The 24,873-nt window shown below is 42.6% G+C and overlaps 1 protein-coding gene across 5 annotated transcripts in view; it reads left to right on the top strand.

Moving 5' to 3' along the window:
* BBOX1 (gamma-butyrobetaine hydroxylase 1) overlaps window positions 1-24,873 on the top strand; it is a 57,083-nt gene that overhangs the window by 10,149 nt on the left and 22,061 nt on the right. For all 5 annotated transcript variants that reach the window (XM_055317830.1, XM_055317832.1, XM_055317834.1 and 2 more), the window contains one exon: window positions 16,032-16,230. In XM_055317830.1, coding sequence (XP_055173805.1) covers window positions 16,032-16,230 — 199 coding nt within the window. The remainder of the gene's footprint in view (window positions 1-16,031; window positions 16,231-24,873) is intronic.

Raw genomic sequence — 24,873 nt, 5'->3', positions numbered from 1 at the left:
CTGGTGGAAAAAGACTATTCTTGAGCTGAGAGACAGGATAAAAGAAATACCAATACAGGTAAAAAGTTAATTAGGTCCTCTCTGTATACTTGGAACGTTTGTATCGTAAGATGACATGGGACAAAGAAAAATTCTGAAAATACCATGATTCCTGTGTATTTAGCAGAATCTTGACTTCTACAAGCACACTGGCCAGGCAGGTCTCCCTGAACTTCCTTTTCTACCATTAACCAGATATATTGGATGAGCCTTGTTGAATGCTGCAACACCCCTTCTGAGAATTCTGGGTCATGCACCAAGACAGAGACCTCACCTCCTCCTTTCAGATCCGAAATTCTCAAACATGGATAGTAAGTGGTTTCAAACGCTAGGGTCCTGGGTTAGCAGATGTCACTAATTAATGAGCTTGAGCCACGCAGCTCTGCTTTGTCCCATGGTCATCGGTAGGGCACAACGTTGTCCCCTTCCTGTTCAGGCACAGGCCCGTGCGGTCAAGAACTGGGTTCCTCTATGTCCCTAGTTTCATCATTCTGGCAACTGACCAGGTTTTGCTCTCGTGCTTTCTGTCTAAACTGCCAGGAATCCGCTTTCTTCTTTAGCTAGCTAGCTGGGGGAAACCAGATGGGCATCTGGGGAAAGATGTTTATCCGGCCTTCCCCCGGTGTGCGCACTGCTAGATTCTTCAAGGAGTCTCCAGTTACATAACTGAGTAGCAATTATCTGGGTCAAATAGCACTTTCACGAATGTATTATTATTTTTTTTATTTATTTTAGATTTCTTCTGGTACTCCAAATATTTTTCCTTAACTCTGCCCCGATTTTGTAATCCTGTTGGATTTTGCTTTCATTTCCTTCAAGTTCTTCTTTTGATTATTCGAGGAGGGGAGAACGCCAACGTTTTATTATTACAGCGTAAGCTTTTAAGCTTTGTAAAAAGATACAGCCACCCTCCTCCATTAATACTTCTCGACGAATGCAGTTTTATAGCTTCCATTTCTCAGGACTATCGGGCAGTAGCAAAATGGAAATGATACTACACTCAGTTAAGTAGTGGAAAAAACAAGTCACACTGACAGGCTGCAGTCATGAATAATATACGGAGAACTGGCTGCTATTTAGACCCTGGAAAATACTTTAATGGTTTAAAACAAGATCAGATTTTTAAAATACATTCTCAAGCTGTGCACTTGGTGGGGTAAAGGAGAAAGCGACAGGCCATCTTTGGAATATTCCTTCTATGGCTTTTTGCCTGTAGAACTTGACACCTTATTGTCCTGCCGTCGCATATTTCTTTGAACATTGATACTCCAGAACATGTAAACAAACCCGGTTACCTTTGTGAAAAGGTTTTGTTTTTCATCCCCAGTGGCCATGTTCCCTCTTCTGCTTTAGAGCGAGGGAAGACTTTTAAAATCTGGCATCAAGATGCAGGCCACTTTTCCTTGATCTTCCCTTGGCACTAGCTGTCGAACTCAAAAAGTGAAAAGATGCATAATGATGAGCCAGAAAAACCAAACCAAACAAAACAACTCTTGTCAATGGACAGCCGCAGCTGGAAGGAAGACATGGATAATAGTCATTCCCTCATACATTTCTATTCAGTTGCACTTATACTGAACATCTCTTTTGTGCCGGAAACCCTGTAAGGAAATACCAAGTTAAAAAAAGACACAGATTCTGTCCTCAAGGATTTATCATGTCTAGGAGGGGGGCCCCAGCCGTGAAAACAAATAAGTATAATATGTTATTTGAAGTACATGAAAGCATGCAGAGAAGGTTAATTATAATGTAGAGGAAGGAATCCGAAGAGACAAGAAAATAATCCTCAGAAGCCTGGTGATACGGGAGCTGGATTTGAAGGATTGGTTCATCAGACAAAGATAGTAAGGAAAGTCTTGACAGAGAAAAGGGCATGTAGGAAATAGTGGATGTGTCAAATAGTAGGGTAGGTTTGGAAATTGCAATTAGTTTAATATTAGTGAAGTTCAAATCGTTAAGGCAGCAGAGAAGAAGGAAGTGGCCAAACCTTGAAGCAGCACCATGCCCTACGAAGAAGCTCAATCCAAAACCCCATGGGAAGGACATTTCTCAACATAGAGCTCAAGTGTATTTCCTTCCATTTGTTTTCCAGGCTGAATCTCTTCCTATAGGGCCAGAGAATCGAGTTTAATATCTTTGTACGTTTAAGAAGGTTGCTTCATTTTCTTTTGAATGCATTTTACATCTTCAGAATTACATCATTTTGGTTTTGACCAGATGCGTATAATTTCTCAAATGCTTACAAGCTTGTGAAGATTGTCTTAGCTTCTTCTTTCTCTGGTTGGGCTCTCCCCTCTTGTGGTAGGACCCGTTGGTTCTTGGCTTGTGTTTCTCTTACAGAAGAGAGTGGAGTGAGCGGCCTTGTGGTGGAAACTCTTGGTCATGGTCACCTGTGTTGGATGGATTGGCGTGGGGAGTGGGGCGGGGAGCAAGGGGACCATAGCATGGCCCAGAAATAGCCCAACAAGAGGCATTGAGAACTTCAGCTAGGGGAGTAGCAGAGATGATGGGCAAGACTTTGTATCCAAGAGAAACATATATTGACCTGTAAGAGAGGAGGTAGCTGGCCTTGTTCCCTATTCTCCACCAATTTAAAAGCTGACTTTGGGGATCCCGCTGGGTGGCGCAGCGGTTTGGCGCCTGCCTTTGGCCCAGGGCGCGATCCTGGAGACCCGGGATCGAATCCCACATCGGGCTCCCTGCATGGAGCCTGCTTCTCCCTCTGCCTGTGTCTCTGCCTCTCTCTCTCTCTGTGACTATCATAACTAAATAAAAAAAAAAAATAAAAGCTGACTTTGAATCCTAGCATGTTTCCAAACATAGGAATGAAAATTGAAAACTCCAATAAAACATTGGAAATATGAAGATTTTCATGAATGAAATTGTATTTTAGCTTCCATGTCAAATTGAAGCGATTATACACTCATTTTTGTGCTTAATTTTGAGAATCAAAATTCCCAAAACATGATAGATGGGATCAAAATGGGAAAAATCAATATATAGTATGATCTTATATATAGGAACCCGAAGATTTGTTCTTTTTATTAATATTCAGCATCAGAATGAATGCTCATTTTTCTATCTACTTGAACTGGTACTAAAATATTTGTATACTATCCTCTGACTTTAATATTTGTCATGTCAAATTGAGGTTTAAAAGATTGTAATTTGAAGAAACTCTTTTTTCCATGGAAGCAGTCTGCTCACTTTTTCTCAGCAGCCCAGGTGCTCAGTACATTGCATAGTCAGAAAAGAACATTTCCCCTCAATTCACTATAGCAGAGCGAATCTTCACCTACTTATTTAGTTGAATTACCACTCATCAGTCCATAGCTATAAGCCCCCCTTTTGTTTCAAAAGGAACATGCCACAAGAGGGAGTCAAAACTCTCATATAACTCGCAGGGCCCTCTAAAATCTCTGGGCCTTTCCCACAGCAAGGGGAAGAAAAAGCAGAGCTCCCCCTTTCTTGCAGAAGGCCATGCATTTCCTTGAAAATGAAGGTTTTTATTATGGCAGGAAGAACAGAGCTGGTTAAAAAAGCAAAAATCACTATTTTTTTTAATTAACAAGTAATGAACACAATAAATATGTCTAACTCCCACTGATAATTCCCCCCGTCCCTAAGCCTTGCTCCACACTTTACTCATTCTTGAAGTCCTACAGGTGGGAATCTGCAGTGCAAGTCAGGGATGGAGTGAGGGTATTTGCTTCATCTACTACTTGGTAATTACAAAAAGTACTGGGAGTATGTTTTTTTTTTTTTTCTGCCTTGGAGTGCCCCAACTGTGTCAGGGCTGCCGTTAGTAGGCTTTGGAACAGTTCTTGAAAAAGCTGCATCAGGGGGTGTCTGGGTGGCTCAGCCAGCTGAGCATCCAACCCTTGATTTCTGCTCATGTCGTGGTCTCAGGGTTTGGAGATTGAGCCCCGTGTGAGGCTCCTCACTCAGCGGGGAGTCCGCTCGAGATTCTCCCTCTGTCTCCCTCTGCCCCTGCCCTCACTCACATGCTCTGTCTCTCTCTCATAAATAAATCAACTTTAACAAAACAAAACCAATCCACTGCATCAGAACAGTCAAGCCACCATGTCTTGTGCCCAAATGTATTCCCTTCTTGAGAAAAAACTAGTCAGCATCCCTCGCCTGCTGTCATCCAGGCTCACACTCTGATGCGCAGGTGGGAGACTGGCTCAGTCGTCGTCTGTGTAAGAAGCCAGTCTCTGTTCCTTTTGGCCTACCCTGTCTGAAATGGACCTACTGAGTTTCAGAGAAATGTCTATGGGGTTTTAATGAAACCTGTAATGAACACAGGTGTGTCTTGAATGTCTGTGAGTTTATGAATGTGTGTTTTGCTCCCTGTGCCATATTGTTGTCTTCCAGTTTGTCCAATTTTTCTCTGAATTACAAGGCATTTATTCTTCTACTCAGTGTCTGCATGTCCTTGATGAACTTGGACATACTATCTAAAGAGTCTAACATCCTGACATGGGATGGAGCCTCCCTCGTCCTGTCGGTGGGCCGAGGTGGGAGGCTCACAGCTTGAGAAGAGCCCTGCAGTGCCCTCTATGCAGCAGATGCCACTAATCTGGTGGATGTTCCCACAGCCATCTGCCTAGTTTGGGAATTCATTTCTAAACTTTAGGTAAAATCCTCTTTTTTTCACTCTCGCTTATCTCTATCTATACTTCCAGCAAGAAAACGCATAACCACATTCTCAGAAATAAATATTAAAGATAACTCTATCTTACAGTTGGGTACATTACAGAAATACAAAATAAAAAAAGAGCCCATATATTCTCTTATTACTTTTAAGAATTCTTAGATAAGAAACATTAATGACATTCTTTTGAAGAAATATTTTTTTGATTTTTTTAAAAATCCATTTTTAATTACTTAACAACTTCGTAGAAGAAAATACCATTGCATCATCCAATGTTACTGCTAAACAGGACCTAGAAAAGCTGGTGTATTCAAGAGTCTTGAAAAAGTCTGTGGATATTTTTGAGAAACTAAAACAAATGTATCTTAAGGAAGAATTATTGTGGTAGGTTTCCTTTTCCCATTTTCTCAGTATACTTACCACATCCAAAATTAAGGAAAATATACTAACATTTTTTACTCTTGGAAAAGTAATTTTCTGTTATTACACTAAAGTAATTTTTTTTCTTTTCTTTTCTCTGTTTTTCTTTGCTTTTTTTCCCAAAGAGTGTAAAAGTAGAGTGGGCTTTCTTAAATGAGGGAAAAGCTTCAGTTTCTCACAAACTAGGTTTGCTTTTTCTTACAGCCCAGGAATGAATTTTATAGCATATGGCTATTCGATGGCAAATTTTGAATTTATAAATTTAGAAAATTCCACATGGTGGCAATTTCAAGAAGTAAAATTGGATTACTTAATATGCTGGCTTCATTTTTCCCAAACCTATGCATAAGTTGTATACTTAACCTGTCATCTTTGCTAGGACCTACACATCAGGAGATTCACCAGTCAAAAAAAAAAAAAGGGACAACTGATTTAAAAGCTATTATTTCTCACTCTGGTTCCACTTTGCGTTTTCAAGATGGCAGACCATTGAAATACACAACTTTAGTTTTGGGATAATAGATATCTTCATTATATTTAAATTTCTTCCTTGGAATTCCAATCCCAAACTTTCAAATGTGCCCATGGAAAAAAATTTGATTTATTTTTTCTTTCAATTTTTCTATCCCTATAGGGAAAAAAAGATTAAAACAAGTGATGTTGCTATTTATACATTCTATCGATTTGCCTGATTTCTAATTTAGTAAACAAAAAAAAATTATTAAGCTCTACTCCACTCAATGGATTCCCTAACTTTATTATTTTTCTCAAAATTTTGTATTTTTCTTAATCTGCAACTTTGCTCTTAATCAAAAGAGCAACATTGCATGAAAATCAGTGTGCTTGACCCATGGCCTTGTTAGGTGTGCGATTTTGAGCAACTTACTTTTCTGTACCCCACCACCTTTATCTGTATGATAGAGATAGTACCTATTTACCTTTAAGGAGTGCCAGGTTGGGCGAAAAGCACTGTCATACTTTACATATAAACTCACTTCATCTTTACACCACTCCCTCGAAAGCACTATAAATAACTAGAGAACAGCTCTGAGAGGGGCTTGACCCTCTTGAACAGTATATCAGTTTCCCAAAAAATTAAAATTAAAATTAAAAATGCAGAATTCTGTTAGTGAAATTTTTCTCCTTTACTCCCACTGGCTGTCAGGCTCCTATGCACATGGCCTGCTTGTCCAGAGAAGACTGGTATTCAACAAGTTATAGGGAGAAACAATTATATGGGCTGTCACTCTTGCCAACAACTTAATAGGAGCTTTTTATCACCTCATATGTAGATTACTAAAATAACATGGCCTCTGCTCACGCCCACCTTGCACAACCCTGCAGGGTAATCTTTCTGATGCCCACCTTCAAATCTCTTCTGCCTGGCTCTACTGTCTCACTGCAGCACGATAAAGTCCTAGGTCTTCACTGGAGCTTTCCAATCATCCCACAGTCTGATGCCCCCTCCACAAATCTGTAGATTTTGTCCAAACTCTGCCTGTTTCCTAGATCACTTATTCCATTCTTTCCCTCTGGCCAAACTTCACCTCTCCATTCTGCAAGGCCCACCTCGCATCCCATTGAAACCCTTTGCCAACAATCGTACCCTATATTTACAGTATCCCTAAGCCAATTTACAAAGTACAGATAAGAAAGAAAGCCCAGAAAACAGATCTCATTTCACTGGTAATACTGAAGTGCAAGGCTGTAACATAACAATGGAAGCATACCCATTTTTTCAAAAAAGAATTTTGTTAGAATTTGTTAGGAGAGAAAGTCAAGTGTGGTAGGTCAAGAAAGCTCTTCACCTGTGAAACAACATTGTGTTATGGAATGAGAACATGCTTTGGAGACAGTAGAGCTGGCTTTGACTCTCTGCTCTGTGAACTTAGTTTCATAAATGATCTGAACCTCATTTTTTTTTCATATGTAGAAAGGTAATGCCTCTCAGTTTTGGAATGTGGAGAGTTAAATGGTGAAATGTAGGTGCTTGTTCCCTTTTTCCTCCAATGTAGACAGCTATGAACATAGATGAACATAGGAGCAGAGGCACAGAACAGAGTATTTGTGTAAGGACGGAAGGAGAAATAAATAATGGTGACATGACAATATCTTCTGCTTGAGTTCCCGTTACATGGAGAATAATCATGTCATGTTCCTGACTAAAAACATGAGGGTGGGGATCCCTGGGCGGCGCAGCGGTTTGGCGCCTGCCTTTGGCCCAGGGCGCGATCCTGGAGACCCGGGATCGAGTCCCACATCGGGCTCCCGGTGCATGGAGCCTGCGTCTCCCTCTGCCTGTGTCTCTTCCTCTCTCTCTCTCTCTCTCTGTAGGACTATCATAAATAAATAAAAATTAAAAAAAAAACATGAGGGTGGCTTGGAGGTGAATCCTTGCTATGAGAGGGATTTTAATTGCTCAGGCATTGATTTGAAGTCTGGGCCAAAATTTCACCTACTTGGCAGAGGTTTTATTTTATTTATTTAAATAAATGTATTTAAATAAATGTACTTGAATAAATTTAAGAAAGAAGTGAAAAGACTGGTCAACTATGAACCTAATTCCAATCAGGGACATAGGAATATTTGATCAGCAAACTTGGAAGAAAGTGGCTGTGTTGTCTATTAGCTAAGGACTGCTACAGATGAGAATACCAGCCATCAGCAGACATTTTCCACATAGAAGCTAAATATCTTCAGGGAAAAAAATCTCCGACCCAAACTAGCTACAATCTCATGACCATATAAAAGCAGATAATCTCAGTAACGAAGATAAAGGGAAGGTATCTATCTAAAGAGAACAATGTGCTCATTCAAGAAGGAAGCACAGAGTCTCGAAGCCCTAATGTCAATAGAGCATAATAGGAGTTTCTAGAATAAATCGATCAATCCAAATATATGATGGAAACCAAAAGGGGATTTATAAAGTGATTTACTTGGAGCCCCCCCCCATGAGGAAACCAGAGGAAAGAGCCCCCCTGACAGTACAAATGATTTTAGAGAAACTTGCTCCAGTCTTTCCCATCTTAGTTGAGGCAATTCCATCTCTCTGGGAGCAGGACCATCCTCTTTATCTCTTTTACATACATCCAGTCTATCAAGAAAATCTATTGTTATTTAGATGTCAAAGTAATCTAGAATCCATCCACATCTCACTGCCTCCACCACCAACTACCAATGTCATACACCCTCTTCTTCCTCTGCCTCTTCTACTCCTTCTCCAGTCTTCCTTCTTCGCATTTTTCAAAAGCATTACTCTGTGTCAGGCACTGACCTCGGTAGCTACTATTTATTGCTCTATGTAATCCTAGCAACAGCCTCACAAAAGCAGCGTTAGTATTATAACTCTTTTACACATGAGGAAAATGATAAAAATTAAGTAACTAGTCCAAAATCAAAGAAACAACACAAACACACAACGGAGCCAAGATTTCACAAAAGAGTATCTGTTCTGTTAAATACCATTCCATCACTCTCCCCTCTTCCATGTGGTTCCTGTGATTTTTGTGGGCTCCTCTCTCTGCGTCACCACAATTGTTGCACTGAATGGTCATTGACTAGTGTGTTTGACTGTCTGCCCCACTAGCCGGTTGGGGAATAACTAATCTAGGGAAATAATTAATATTAGTAAAGGTGTCATTTATTGAGTACCTACTACGCCCTATGAATTTATTCAGCAAATATTTGCTTTCTATGTTCTAGAACAGGTACCGTTCTATGTGGTGGGGATGCGGTGGTGAACAAAACAGAGAAAGACTCTATCTATAGGGAGTTTACATTCTGTCAGAGAAAAAAATCAATGAATCTACAAATATATATATATATATATTTAAATATATATATGTGTGTACACACTATGTATAATATATATAAATTTGCAAATACAACATATCAAGTGCCATGAAGACACGGACACAGGGGGTGGTGGGAATGTGTGGATGTTCTCTTCTATCTTTTCACCGAAATAAGTAGCAAAGTTGTCAGATGAGCGTAAGTAGGAGGAGGAAGTGGATGGTTTGAGGATGGAGAACATGAGAAATGGTCAGCTAGTAAGAGAAAGTTACGCAGACGTTAGCAGACACACAATAAGAGCAGTCTTGGTGGTGTGTTTTCCTGTTCAGTGGCTCTGGTTCATGTGCAGATTTAATCAGGAACACTGTGTGAAATCGTTCGTAGACAGCGTACCATCCACATTTCATAACAACCCCGCAAGTCATTTTCATCCTGTATTTTCCGGGTGGGGTAACCAAACTGAGATAGTGTATCACTTTCTGAAGTTCTTGCAGATGGGAAGTCTCAGAAGTCAGGTTTGAATCCAGATCTGTCACCCTCAGACCTCAAGCTATTAACGTTGACACAATGTCCCTATCAAATTGGACCTGCATCCCATCTCTACATAGGCTTCACACATTCTCAGTGAACTAGCTTTGGAAAAGAAGACATGACTGACAGACAATTTTTATACATTCTTGTTGACTAAAAAGTTAATCTGAGTCAACAGAGTTGAGACAGACAAAAAAAAAAAAGATTAATTAGATTTGGGTTGCATGAATGAAAACGAGGCAGCGAGCCCACCGTGCAGGCATGGGCCAGACCACATCTAGTGCTGGTTTCAGACGCCGGTGCTGTTGAAGAGCATCAGCAAACTCGAGCACATCATACAACGGAGAGCAGAGAGCCCAGGGCAGGGCTTGGAAGCCATAAAACATGAAAAACCTGGGTAATCCAAGAGCTATTGGAATTTAGAGAAACTTAGCCCGGTAGCTGTGCTTATGTGCATCTCCAGGACTGTCCTATTCTGTGTGATTAGGGAGCACGGGGCCTAAAAGAAGGGTGGCAGCAGTAGAGTGTATGTTAGCATGAGGAAGAAGCGTGTGACCACTGGAACTGTCTGGAACCAATATGGACCTCTCCATAGAGAGATCTGTGTGGGATACACGATGGAAAGTGACCAAGAGGGTTTTCCATAACCTTTTCATGGATGTCATAGGGGATAGTCACAGCATGAACAAAAGGTAAAACTGAATTTCCTGTTTGCCCTGAAACTCTTAGGGACGGCTGAGATAATAATCTCCCTTCTTGACATCGTACGTGCTTGTTTTCCTTCAACATACACCCCTTCCTGAAGCTCTGTAATCACAGTAATTGTGGGGGTTTCCAGCCCTGACGAGCATGAGCTGTGTGATGCTACACAAATTATCTAAGATCCTTAGGCCTGTCTTCTCATCTATAAAATGGAACGATACTAGGACTTCTGTTATAGGGTTTGTTGTGAGGTTTACATGAATGGATCCGCGTGAAGTGCTCAGAAGTGTGCCTAGAATCCTAAGCGCTCGATAAATGTTAGCTCTCGGTTTTCAAGTACTCATCACACCCTGCCTTTTAGGGTCCCTGCCTTTTTTTGGCACGTGTTCTTGGATTCTCCACCTAGAAGATCACTGTCGTCATAGGGCTAAGGATTTAGAATACACCAGGTACCTACTAGTCCAAAACAAAAATGCGTTTCTCTCCTTTCAGGCAACATAAACCCGTGTAGAAGTGTGTTTTATACATTCTCGCGGAGACTTTTTGAATTTGGTGGGATTATCAAGACCCTAGGGAAAAGGCTTTATGGATTTCTCCATCTTTTAAAATACTGAAGAGTGCTCAGACAATCTTCTTTTTCAGGGGTTGCTTCCAGTCTCTAGTCCTCATTAGAAAATAAGCAAAGATTTGTTTGGGATACAGAACGTTTGGGTTTTCTGGAAACCTACTGCTTGCCAGCCTTGGCCTAACTGCTTGGGGCTGGGGGGCGGGCAGGGGCTGTGGAGGTGAGGAAGTAAAGACACCTGCCATAGTCTCCATCCCTTGCAGGGAACCTGCAGTCCTAGTGGAAGAATGAGCTGAAGTTTGGCCTGATTGACCCTTGCTTGCTTTTCTGCTTTGTCTCACGTCCTTCGCTTTGCCTGGGTTCTAGCCCTAGTGACTGAGTTCCTCCCAAAAGAGGAGAGATTTTCCATCTTCCTGCTGTCCCTCCCACTGAGACACACTTCTCCCTGCCTTTTTCATGACTGCCTTCTCTCACCCCCTGGGATCTGGCGTAAGTAGCATCTCTTTAGCTAGAACTTTCTTAACTGCCATGTCTAGCTAGGTCCCCCACCCCACTCCCAATTGTCTGGCAATGCGCCCCATTTGCTACCTCCGTAGCACTTGCTACAGTGTTTTTATGTATTTGTTTGCTCGTTCACCTTTCCCTTCACAAAGCAGATGTGCAATCACATCTGTTTTTATTCACTAATGTGACCTCTTTAGAATCGCAAGGCTTTCAACCAGTATGTGTTGAATAAGTACAAGATCACTTCAGCGTAATGTGGAGGGCGCTGAGACGGAGGTGTGTTTCGGTGCTGGGGGACCACAGGGGACAACCATCTAGCTGATTCTTACTGGCCCTAGAGGAGGGCATCACGGAGGCGGGCAATACCCCACCGTGGCCCCTCAGTCCTCTTCCCATGGATTCCACCACTTGCCTGTGCAGGGCTGCCACTCTGCTGGAGGGTTTTCTCTGGCTTGACTAACACAGAAAGACCCAGAAGTGCCTAGAGAAGCAGTCAATGGGGGTAGGCATGGGTGGCCTGTGCACCCCAGCCTGCTTGTCCCCAGGTAGGACGACTCTCAAGTGTAGTCTACAGGATTGCCATATGGTCCAGCAGTTCTTTTAACCATTCATTAGGATGATTTCCAGAAGCTCCCTTCCTAGTCTTAATGTCCCTACCTCCTATTAGTTCTTCCAGGGAAATCTCCTCAATACATTGCTTGCATTCAGATCCTCATCTTAGGTCAGCTTCTAGAAGACCTCAGAGTCTAAGAGAGGACAAGTGATCAGATTCTTTTTTTTAAAAAAAAAATATATTTTTAAAATTTATTCATGAGAGACACAGAGAGAGAGGCAGAGACACAGGCTGAGGGAGAAGCAGGCTCTCCATGGGGAGCCTGATGCGGGGCTGGATCCCAGGACCCCCAGGGTCACGCCCTGAGCCAAAGGCAGATGCTCAACCACTGAGCCACCCCAGGGGCCCCCAGATTCTTGATACGTGTTGAGTTCACCAGACAAGAAGTAAAAGAATATCCAAAGAGGCAGGCTCCTCTTAGCACGTGGAAGGGACTCAAAGCCCTATTTCCACCCAGGTATTTTCCTCTACGAGGGTCAGATTTTGGTTTTGGCTGGGTCCCTGCAAAGTATTCCTAGGAAGAGAGAGTAAGAGATGGGCTGATCCTCAGAACATTAGACTAGCTGTGTCAGCGCCCAGAGCACAGTGCAGCGCCGCTGGACAGAAGGTTCTAAAGGCAAAAGAACACATTGCAACCCAGCATGCTGCCCTCCTGAATCTTGAACTAAAGAGCTTCTTTGTGTCTTTTCCTTTTTTGAAATACAGCTCAGGATCCAGGAATGTGATGCCTAACCCCAAAGAGGAAACCCTGTACAAATGGTTCCTTGAAAGCCAGCATGTAGCTTGTTCATAAATTTTATGATGTGTGAAGCACATGTTCAAGGAAGTATTTATTAGTAGGCCATAAGTTAAATTAGAAAGGGTGGTTCATGCCTTAAATATTCCGTCATTTTCCATACTGTTTATGTATCCAGACCCACGTGTGAAATTTAAATTTGCTTTTAATGTATTCACCTGACGAATGATTTACTCTACTCAAACATGTTTTCTCTTGGGTCCATGGTAGTTATGTTTCGTAGCTGGGGGAGACCGGGGAGGTGCTTTTAAATTACTTTTTCAACGTTAAATTTTCTGTGCAGGTATCATGAAATGATTTTACCAGTGGATTGAAACATAGTTTATTTCCCACCATAAATTAGAATATTTTATATTTGGAAGCTATGATGAATTTAGAAACTGGTTGGTCACAGTGCTATCTCGGAAAGTCACATTTAGTGTAACGGAAGGTATGAGTGGCTCACGTTAGGACACAGGTTCTATAGTGAACTGTGGCCCTTGGTTGCCGATTTTTGTAAAGTCCTTGCCGGGCCATGCCAGAATGAGAGCTTTAGTTGGAAAATTGTGAACTTTGCAGAACTTAAAAGTCCTGGTTACCACCCTCTGATAGTATAATGTCCTGTAAATCAGAAATTCCTTATAGTGGAAGACTAACTGTGTAGAGTACTGACAGCCTGGCTTTATATTGGAGTCTCAGTGTGAATATGGTTAATTTTATACACGTAAAGAGTAACATATTTATTGAAACCTAACCCATTCTGTGTTTTTAAAACAAAGAATAGTGTGTGTGTGTGTGTGTGTGTGTGTGTGTGAGAGAGAGAGAGAGAGAGAGAGAGAGATTCTATAATAGGAAAACAATTCATGTAGAAACAAAAACTTGGGGGTTGGGGTGGCTCAGTCGGGTTAAACATCTGCCCTCCACTCAGGTCCTGATCCTGGGATCGAGCCCCGCATCAGACTCCCTGCTCGGTGGAGAGCTGCTTTCCCTCTCCCTCTGCCCCTCCCCCTGCTCATGCTCGCTCACGTGCTCTCTCTCTCTCTCGTGCTCAATCTCAAATAAATAAAATCTTTAAACCAACAAAGAAAGAAACAAAAACTCATTAAAACATGCTATAAACGTCTATAGATATACATATAGTATGTGCCCAAGGAGATCCTCCTTGAATCCACAAAGTAGTCAAAATATGAACTTGGAAAATGTTTTTTCAATCTCTATGTGTTCTATTTCCCTGACACACAGTCACCGACACTTTCTGGAATGTGATAATGGCCTTAAGTAAAATCAAATTATCATGGACTCCTGAAACACACTGGTATGAATCAAAGAAGAGAAGCTAGCTGGTTTTTAAGCCTTGGTTCATTTCACAAAAGGTGGACAGCAGTGGTGGTGTTGTATGATGAAACCTACTCATTATGCTTTTTCTGAATTTAAGATCCTACCTAGGAGCAAAGATATAAATATATATATATATTTTTTTTCATTCCATTGCTTCTTGGCCTATGGCTAAGATCAGGCATAGAATTTTTTTTAATTCCAGTATAATCAACACAGAGTGTTATATTCAAGATTTATCTTTAAGCCTCCATGCTTGAACAAGTTCTGACAAAGTGGTCCTAAGTGTAACTTGCTTTGCTTTCTTTTTTTATCTAGTGGATTTCCTTTGTAAGGGACAGAATAAGCAATGGACACTCAGACATAGGTTATAAAAATACAGGTGACAACAGTATTTCAAAGCATCACTTGTTTATGTGTAGTCATTAAAATTATAGACTTTGGAATCTGTTGCCTGGATTCGACGAACTAGCTCTGCAAATCATTAGCTCCGCATGATTTGGATCTCTGTTCCCTTCACTATAACTTGGGAATGCTGAAAGCATCTTTTGCAAATTTTTTTTTGTGGACATTAAAGGATAACATGTGGAAAGCACCTAGCACTGTGCCTAACATCTAGAAAGTGCTCAGCAAATACCAGCTATTATTATAGGTGGTAGGAATAGCGGTAGTCTACTGTGCCAGGCACTCTACTAGGCTCTTTGCATGGTCAACAGATGACCTGCACAGTAAATATAATTATGACTATTTTATAAGAGAAAAGACACCAGGAAACTAGCTGGTAAGATGCAGGACAATGATTCAAACCCGGGTCCCTGTGCCTCCATATTGTTTACCCTATTCCTATCCTATTTCATTTGGTACCAGCTGCAAATGACTGTTTAGCTGGTGGCTAACTAGCTGGTGGAAGAGCAGGAGGTGACCTCCTGAACCCACAGGCACTTTTTCACCTCTAAAGCTACTATCTGACTCCTAAGAAATCCTTGATTCTGCAGAAACAACCATGTTGACGTCAAAGAAGAGGGAATGATTTCCAGTCACAACAACTACAGCGCAACACTGATCCATTCCTCATTCTTAAACTGGGGGCTTGAGGTTGTTTTCTATGACATGATGTACATTCCCCAGTTTGAGAGGTGAGGCATTGCTCAGGATGATATTGAGATCATAAGATCTCATTTGTCACTTGTTAAGGAAGGTTTGCTTTCCTAAGGTAGAAATTTTTCTTCCAAAAAATAAAGAAATCAAATGGATTAGCTAGAGTTAGGTCTCTCCTGAAGGCAGTTATTAATATCTGAGTTATTTCCCTTGGCAAAATTACATTCTGCCTCCTTTGGGAGAGCCTGGTTTGCAAAGCAAATTATTTTTTTCCATTTGATTTCCTTTCTGTTTCTTCAAGTAAACATTTTTCATGAGCATTTGGTCATGAGGAATTAGAAAGCCAATGAAGGCATTTGACTTTATCTACAGTGGTGCTGTCATCAAAGGATCTATGCAAAATGCATTTTATATGCATCCCAGGACCACACCTTTCATCTTTGCTTCCCCATGGACCATTTCTGTTGACTCCAAGGAATGATTTGACCTCAGAGAAAGCTTCTTATCAGGTGAAATTAGAGGAAGAAGGAGCTGTACTGAAGCAAACGCTCCTCCCACCTCTAGGAATGTGCATATGCTGTTCTAAGTCCATCATTCAGATTTTATCATCTGTTTGGAGTTGACCAATGTCCCATGGCCATTGAAACACACAGTGTCCCAGTGGGGACGTTTCCAAACAAGAGTACAGGCAAAAAAAAAAACAAAAAGCCCTAAGGACATAGAGATCAAGAACTACCCATAAGCTAAACATTCTCTCAACAAATGAGGTATAGTGAATACTGTCATGGGTCGGGCAGTGGTGGGCAGGAGGTATATGGTAGACTGACATGGCTCCAGGGAAGAAAAACTAGTAGCTTGAACAATTTAATATGACTGAAATTTCGTAAATTCCATGATAAATCAGAGGTTGACTTCAATGAACTAGTCCCTTCGCTGAGGTTCTTGGTTTTTGTAAAAAACGATGTAATCCCATCTGGTTTCTTCTTTTTCTTATTCACAGAATGTCAGTACTGGGGCGCAGAGCTCCAGCTACCTACACTGGATTTTGAAGATGTTTTAAAAAATGATGAACACGCCTACCAGTGGCTCTCCAGCCTCAAGAAAGTAGGCATAGTACGACTCACGGGAGCATCAGACAAACGAGGACAAGTTTTAAAACTTGGGAAAAGAATTGGTTTCCTTTATCTCACATTTTATGGGTGAGTCACAGAATACTTTATATTTTGCCACTATATACAAAGTTTGATGTATTTCCCAGAAGGGAGACTCTTTTGATTGGAGATACCCAGTTTCCATAATGGCCCTAGTGGGAAGTCAGATGGGAAGATGAGCCTAAAAGTGGCATTTCTCTGAGAATTACTGAGATTTTAAAGGATCCTAAAAGCCCAGAGGCATCAGACATCAAAGACACTAGTTGCAGGTGTTGGGTTAGTTTGCTAGGGCTACTGTAAGAGGATCCCATAGAGTAGGTGGCTCAAACAACAGAAATTTCTGTCCTCAGAGTTCTGAGAACCAGAAGTCCACAATGAAGGTGCCGGCAGGTTTGGTTTCTGGTGAGAGCTCTCTTCCTGACCTGGAGATGGCCACCCTCTCACGGGGTTCCTACGTGGCCTCTCCTCTCTGTACCTGTGCTGCTGGTGTGTCTTCCTCTTCTTCTAAGGGCACCAGTCCTATTGGAGGAGGGCCCCACCCTTATGACTTCATTTAACTTTAGTCACCTTCTTAAAGGCTCTGTCTCCAAATACAGTCACCTTGGTGATTAGGGCTTCGTCATTGGACTGGGGGAGGGGGGAGGTGGAGCACTGTTCAGTTCATAGCAGGTAGGATGGAAGACTGTGTTTCACGAAGACTTTTATAAATGCTGAAGTTCATTAAATTTTTACCGCCCAAGACTTGGCGCAAAATAAAGTAGGGCCCTGGGGAATGAAACCAGCCACCAGATGTGTTAAAAAAAGATAAAACTAACATGCAGAAAATTAGGTCTACGCACTGGAGCAAGGAACAGGAAATGTAACTGATTTTAACTTTGGAACAAAAGGCCGTTTGCATAAGAATTGCCTGGGAGGTAACATGCATTATGGATAATGAAACACTAACAACAGGAAACGCTTATTTGGAGGTGGGGGTTATGTATTTCCAATCTGCAGGGTGAACCCTTCCTGTGGGACACATCCAACTATTCTTGGGCTCCCGGAGCAGAGGCCGCTGGGGGTGAAAAGGACCTTCAAACTTCAAAGGTTGCAAAACTGGTAGCGCACAGGCTGTGTGCGGATATGTTTTGGTTGGCCCACAAGATGCTGAAAGAAAATAGAATTAGTTGTCAACACTTAAAAACTGGGAGATTTTATATTAAATATGGATCTGACTTTATGTGAAAAATCAAATCTGGCAACAACAGAGACTAAATCTCTGCATGCCAGGAACCTGCTTGATGTAAGCAGAGGGTGCCCCGGGGAAGAGAGCACGTCCTCACGGGCCAGTTGCACAAAGTGTGCCCCCACTCCCACCTCAGACCTGCGAGGGCCCTGCGTGCCCTGGAGGTTGCCACCCCTGACCTAGAGCAAGACCGTATCCGTAGGTAAACAGAGGTTCAAAAATAGCTCATCATTTGCCTCCAATGATTGGATGGAGTTTCTTCAGGGCAAAAGACTCTGTCTTGTGTAGGCTTCGACGACCCAGCCCCCACCCCAGCCCAAGAACCTACTTGTGCCATCAGCACACTTGTGGCCTACGTAATTTTTATCTCCCCTACATCTGCAAGAATTTAAGCTGTTTTGGGGTGCCTGGGTGGCTCAGTGGGTCAGGCAGCTGATTTGATTCTGACTCAGGTCATGACCTCTGGGTCATGGGAGCCTGCTTGACACCGCCTCTATCCCTCTGCCGCTCCCCCCACTCACCCATGCTCCTACTCTCTCTAAAATAAAAAATAAGTAGGGATGCCCGGGTGACTCAGTGATTGAGCATCTGCCTTCAGCCCAGGGCATGATCCCAGGATCCTGGGATCGAATCCCACATCAGGGTCCCTCCATGGAGCCTGCTTCTCCCTCTGCCTGTGTCTCTGCCTCTCTCTCTGTGCCTCTCATGGATAAATAAGTAAAATCCTAAATAAATAAATAAATAAATAAATAAATAAATAAATAAATAAATAAATATTTTTTAAAATGTAAGCTGTTTTACAGAATATTATCAGTAACAACAGACAAAACAAAGAGTAGGAAAAAGTCTTGAAATTACTAAGAGCCTCAACCCAATTATTTGTTGTTTAATGTCCACAGTTTTCTGAAATAGACATTATCCCCCAGTTCACTGATAAGGAATCTGAAGTCCAGAGAATTAAACTATAATCCAAGTTTTCACAGGTAGTAGAAGAGGAACCATAGTTAGAATCCAGGTCTGTCAGACGCACAGGCTTCCTAATCCACCTCACCATCAATGATATGAAGGAAGAGCATGGAAAGGATGCTTTTCGGCACCAGAAGTCAACAGAATACTTCCAAATTAATCTCTTCTATCTTCTTTTACTAAGTTTTTATTTGCTGACAACAGACTTGTATCCCCGCAACACAGTTCACAATTTCACAACAGCAGCCAAAAATTGGGGGGGGGGGCTCTTTGTTATAGTTTCCCAATGCTCACCCCCATCCCTCACACTTAGGGTCAGATCCTTAGTCCTGATGTATGACTTTCCTTCTGTTTCATCTTGTTGTTGGAAATCCTAAAACGACTTGATAATTTGGCCACTGATCTAATATGGTGAAATTTATTGAAATAAATACTCAAGGTTTGTTGTCAGAAACAAATCAGGCCACCTGCTAGGATTCCATTTCCTTTGTCCAAGGCCTTTGCAGCTAACCAGGTGGTTTAACCTACTCAATCTCATCTTCCCTGCAGAGGATCACGTTTCTTTCCTGAATCTCTCCATCTGTACCACATGCCAAGAAAGGCCTTCCTGGGTTTGTTTGTTTATTCATTTTTTTTTTGTAAGTTTTAATTCTTTACTTCAAGAACTTACAGAAGAGGACTTGCTTTGTTTTTAGTTAAGAGGATGAGAAGACTGAATGGTTTCCTGAAGTTATTTTCCTATTCTGCTCCTTCCCACAGTAATGTGGACAGTGATATTCAAATTTCTGTATCCTGAGGTTTAAAAGAAGAAGGGAGGGGTTCCTGGGAGGCTCAGGCAGCTAAGCATCTGCCTTGGGCTCAGATCATGATCCTGAGGTCCTGGGATCGAGCCCCACATGGAGCCTGCTTCTTCCTTTCCCTCTGCTGCTCCCTCTGCTCATGCTTGCTCTCTCCTCTCTCTCTCTCTCTCTCTCTCTAGTAAATAAATACAATCCTTGAAAAAATAAAAAAATAAATAAAAGAAGGGACACTTGGAGCAATAGTTCTCAAGTGAGGTTGCACGTCAGAGTAGCCAATTTGAAAAATGCTGACATCTGGGTCCATTCTCCTAAGACTTTTCAGAATGGGGTTTGGATTTGACCCAAGTATCAAGACTTGTAAAGACGCTGCTGGTGATTCTTGTGTGTGGCTAAGTAAGGTTCCAAGGCTCTGGCTCAGGGGAGGGTCCCTTGTAGAGAAGGCAGGTGTCAGCTGCTGTAGGACTTGGGTGCCCTACGTCCTCAGCTCTCACAGTTATGCGCCCTCAGTGGCAGCATCTTCCATGGTCTTGCTCCTGTGGCAAGGCCTGGATGTGACTCATCTCTGTAACGGAACCAGCAGCGGCCTTCAGCATGGTCCCCCTCTCTCCTAGCTTTGCTTGCCCACCGGCAAAGTGCTTTGCTCTTGTCAGAAAACCAGTTGACAGGTGAGTGAGCGAATGCAATGAATAAATGAAGGCCCTCAGGAATGGAGAGGAGGGACTGCCCGAAGAGGAGCCGGTGGAGAGAGGAAAGTGGAGACAGGAAGGCCAAAGGCGAACTTTGCATTCCATGGAGATTTGTTTCAAGGAGCCTGGTTTCGACTCTTGCTTAGGTGCCAAAAATAATAATAGCCTGGTGCTACTTTGCACACGCCTCCCTCGGGAAACAAACACCCTCCTAGCACTTTCCCATTCAAATAGGATTACTGGTTTGGAGAATTTGAATGCGTGCGTCTGAAGTGAGAGTGATAATATCTATTTCTTGGTTCTTGGCTGTCATCTCAATTGTTAGAGGGCTGGTCAGACCAATAAAAACAGTAGAGTCCAGCATTTTGCACAGTCTTAGCAAATAGCGGGAGAGGGATTAGCGTTTAATGACAGATGCACACCTAGATGCTCTCAAAACTATAGAGCGGCAGGTGGATGCAATAGTTATTAGAGCATTTCATGATTATAACATTGTGTTCAGAGGCTAAATCGGAAAGGTAATAGCTTTAGGACAAAAGTATGTGGCCTTTCCATGCCTGTGCTTTCTCAGATGCTTGTCAGTATTTTGTCATTTGTCATCTAGACAATATTTTTGTCATGCAACTCTGTGAAACGCTCAGCAACCTTACCGCCTTGAGGATGAAAGCTTTCCTGGGAGAAAACGATAAGACTTGGTAAAGAAACTCTCATTGTCAATTTTGTCAGGTGTATATATGTGGGACAGTATGTAATGAGATAACCTTTTCAGAAGGATTTAGACCTTTAATCTGGATCAATATAGTTTTTAAAGAGCAGGGCCAAAGCCACATCTCATGTCCCTGAACTTCCCCCAAAATCAATAAAAATACTTTTCTGGATTGTTTCTTTTATGTATATGTATTGTTTCTTTTATGTTTCTTTTATGTATATATATATATATATATATATATATATATATATATATATATTAATGAGAGAGACAGAAACACAGGCAGAGGGAGAAGCAGGCACATGAATGGGGGACTCGATCCCAGGACTCCGGGATCACGACTTGAGCTGAAGGCAGATGCTCAACCACTGAGCCACCCAAGCAACCCATGGATAATTTCTTTTCTAATTATTTATTTATTTTAAACATGTACATATAATTAATATACAGAGTTATACTCACTTCAGGAGTACAATAATGATTGAGCAATCCTCTACATTACCCAGTGCTCCTCACAATAAGTGTCCTTTTGATCCCTCTTATCTAAATCATGCTCTCCCCACCTGCCTCCCCTCTGGCAACCACCAAATTGTCCTCTATATTCAAATCTGTTTCTTCATTTGTCTCTTCTTTTTTTTGTTTTTGTCCATCTATTTCTTAAATTCCACATGTGATACGGTATTTGTCTTTCTCCAGCTTGTTTTGCTTAGCCTCGTACTCTCTGACTTCATCCATGTAGTTGCAGGTGGCAGGATGTCACTCATCCTTGTCCGAGTGATATGCCATTGGGTACACAGCACATCTTCTTGGTCCACTCGCCTATGGATGGACGCCCGGGCCGCTTCCATATCTTGGCAACTATGCATAATGCTGTATTAAACATAGGGGCATGTACATTTTTTTCAAATTAGTGTTTCTGTTTTCCTTGGGCAAATACCCAGCAGTGGAATTACCAGATTGTATGTTAGTTCTGGTTTTGATTTATTGAGGACCCTCCCCGCTGTTTGCCACAGCGGCTGCCCCAGTTTGCACGCCCACCAGCACTGCGTGAGGCTCCCTGGGTCTCCACAGCCCCGCCAGCTTTCGCTGTTTCTCATGCTTTTGATTTTAGCCCATCCTGACAGATGGGAGGTGAGATACCTCGTTGTGCTTTTGATGATAATTTCTTCAATGAATTTATGACATAATCTAACCCAATGGGAAATAGTCACTGTAAACTATACTTTTTCTATTCACTGCTATCTTCAGCGATTATACCAAGTTAGAATGTTTTCAAGAAGGCAACCTGCAGAGGGGCACCTGGGTGGCACAGCTGGGTAGGTCTCTGCCTGCGGCTCCTGGTCCCCGGGCCCTGGGATCCAGCCCACATCAGGCTCCCTGCTCCCCCTCTCTCTGCCCCTCCTCCCACTGTGCTCGCTCTCTCTCAAATAAATAAATAAATAATTTTTTTTTAAAGTATGCAACAGCAGAATAAACCTGAAAGGAAGCCGCTGTCGCTGTCATATTGAGCTCCGCGCAGGCTGAAATCTTCAGCACTAGCTCCGTGCCTGACACACAGCGGTCACGCGGGGAATCCTAATAAGAGAGAATGTCTGTCTGCTAAGATATTGAGCACTTTATTTGGTCAAGATGTCAAAAATCCTTTCTCAGCACTGTCGACATTTGTGAGCCCTTAGTTAGAAAAGTAACCTTGTGAGCAACTCTGAGTAACCCTTCTTCATCAGAAAGGCAGGCCGAAGGGATACGGGCTTCAGCCCTCGCTAGCAAGGCTGCCTTCTTTCCAGCACACAGTCTGGAAGTTTCAGAATCTCCTCTTGCTAAGAGTGCGTTATTGGCTGGCTTCAGCAACTTGCATTAGCACGTGTAGCGGGGATCAGACTAATAAGAATAATGAGGTGAAGATGAAAACTATGTTTTTCTGAAACACCAACATCAGGAGTAGAATAGGCAGCGACAAAGAGGAAAAGGGGTAAAAGAAACTTCACGGATCTTGGAAGTGATCAAACGTGGTCTTGTGGAGACCACCGTGGAAGCTGTACAATCGCTGAATAAAACTTACAAGGTTACAAATTGTAGTGGAAAAATTTAAATAAATACTTGGGAAACACTTCATTCCACAAAGGCGAGGGGAGAGCTGAAGCCCCAGCGCCTCAGAGCATCTGCACTACATTACGGCCCAGGGAGCAGCCCCCAGGACCCATAGGGGAACACCGTCCAATCGTCCAATCGTGGTTCCTCCGCTGGCCATTTGGGGGTGAGAAAGGGATCTAAGCTTTCCATGCGATTGCCCGGAGCTCCAGGAGTCTGCTCTACGGGGGACTTGCTTCTCTCTTCCTACAGGACTGTTTTAATACCTGGCATGCCCTTTGAAACCTTTAAAAAACGTTTGCTGGAAAGTAGAAGAGCCTGCGACTGCTGCCCAGTTTTGCATCTGCATGAGCGCCTTGCGTGCAGGCTTCATCAGATGAATAAAATAATGTCAAACCAAAAATGTTTCTAGTGGGCCGTTTGTCAAACACACCAGCCAGGCCAGTTAAGAATTAACAATATTGAAATGGCCTCTGGGGAGTACAAGAATACATCCTTTCCAGCGTTCACTGGATTTCTGCTAGCATTTCTGTAAGCCAGCCCAGCAGCATTTCACACATTCGGTTGTATTAGAGATTGAGGACGTTATGAGTGAAAAATATGATTATTCCTTGGCTCCTGGCCCCTTAGCAATTGCTCCTACCATTAGCACGGCCTCCCAACCTGACTTTAAAACAGCTACTTGTTTGATATACATGTTACCAGAAAACACTTGTGAAGTGTGGGGCCTCAGCGGGGAAAGAAAAAACACGAGTTTACCCATGTTGGTGAAGTTTCTAGCCAAGAAATTGCTTGAGAAAACCACATAGCCCTTCTTGAATACAAATGGCTCTGAGTTATGAAAAAACCAACCAAATAATGCAATTTAGACTTGGGAAGAAAACAAAGAAAACCTGTCTGGGTTCTGAGTCTACTTGTACTTCCATCCAACTTTGTAAAGAAAAAAAAAATCACGCTGGGGTTTCTTAATGAGTTGTTTCAGATTTAGTACTGACCCTCAGGGTTTGAGTCCGGGGACAGGACCTTTAAGATGTGTATTCTTGGGAGAGTCTGGGGTTCTCAAGAGGAGACAAGCTGTGCTCCTTCGGCCGTTGTGAACCCCAGCTGATGTCTTGGGCCAAGACACAGCCCCTGGGGCTCCCTTTGTAATACTCGGGTTTGCAGTAATTAATGTTGCTGCCAGCAAAACCACTTGAGTATGAGGTCATCTCGTGAATGAAAGGAAAAATAATTTCTGTGTCTCATGCTCCCCTAGAAATCACTCGAGGCAATTTTGAGGCCCTAGTAACCCGCTTGCCTCTCCAGCAGCCCTGACCCCCCTGCCCCTTGGTTTTCCTCAGACCATCCAGGACGGGTAGCTGGTATTGGGATGAAACCAAATAATTTCCCATTAAGCACCTTCCATGTGCTGCGTGTTCAGCTCAATGTGTTACAGTCATTCTCTTGACTCTTCACAATTGTAGTAAGAACCATCATCTCCATTTTAATTTTTTATTTGTTAAAGATTTTATTTATTTATCTGAGAGAGGGAGAGAGAGAGAGAGAGCACGAGTGGCGGGGGGTAGGGGCAGAGGGAAGGGGAGAAGCAGACTCCCCACTGAGCAGGGAGCCTGACAGGGGGCTCGATCCCAGAGCCCCAGGAGCATGACCTGAGTCGAAGGCAGATGCTTAGCCCCCCAGGTGCCCCAACCCAATTTACAGATGAGGAAACTGAGGCAGAAGAAATAGCCTTCACACCCAGGTTTACTCGAGTCAACAGTCTGCAGTCCTTCCTTGGGCCGTCCTTCCATGGCAGCCCATCTAGCGCTGGCCCCGTAGTTCCTAAAGCCATAGTAATTATTAACTATGAAATGTCGTTCCCACTCATATTTATGGCTCAGATGCAAGGGAACACCTCCACAGGATCATACAGAAACTTCTCAACGAAAGTCATGACAACAGCACCAGGGTACTCCTTCCCATCCCCTCCATTCAGTTCAGATTAGAGGCAACTGTGCGAAGGGAAAGGGACGATTGACAAGGAATCCGAGAACTGTGACAAGAGAAAATTAGGTTTAATCTTTCACATCAAACACCTAAACTACCATGTAGCTCCTGTTCTCCGGAAGTAAATTAAGCACAATTTGACCTACCAATCCCCCGCCAAAACCGCTAAATATGCTCAATGTGGAATTCTCATGAGCTTCTTCTTCTTCTTTATTTTTTTTTTCCAATGCA

The sequence above is a fragment of the Nyctereutes procyonoides genome, unplaced genomic scaffold, assembly GCF_905146905.1.
Source record: "Nyctereutes procyonoides isolate TBG_1078 unplaced genomic scaffold, NYPRO_anot_genome, whole genome shotgun sequence".
NCBI lineage: Eukaryota > Metazoa > Chordata > Mammalia > Carnivora > Canidae > Nyctereutes > Nyctereutes procyonoides.
Note: the sequence above shows the minus strand (reverse complement) of the source record. Positions and strands in the feature narration are given on the sequence as shown.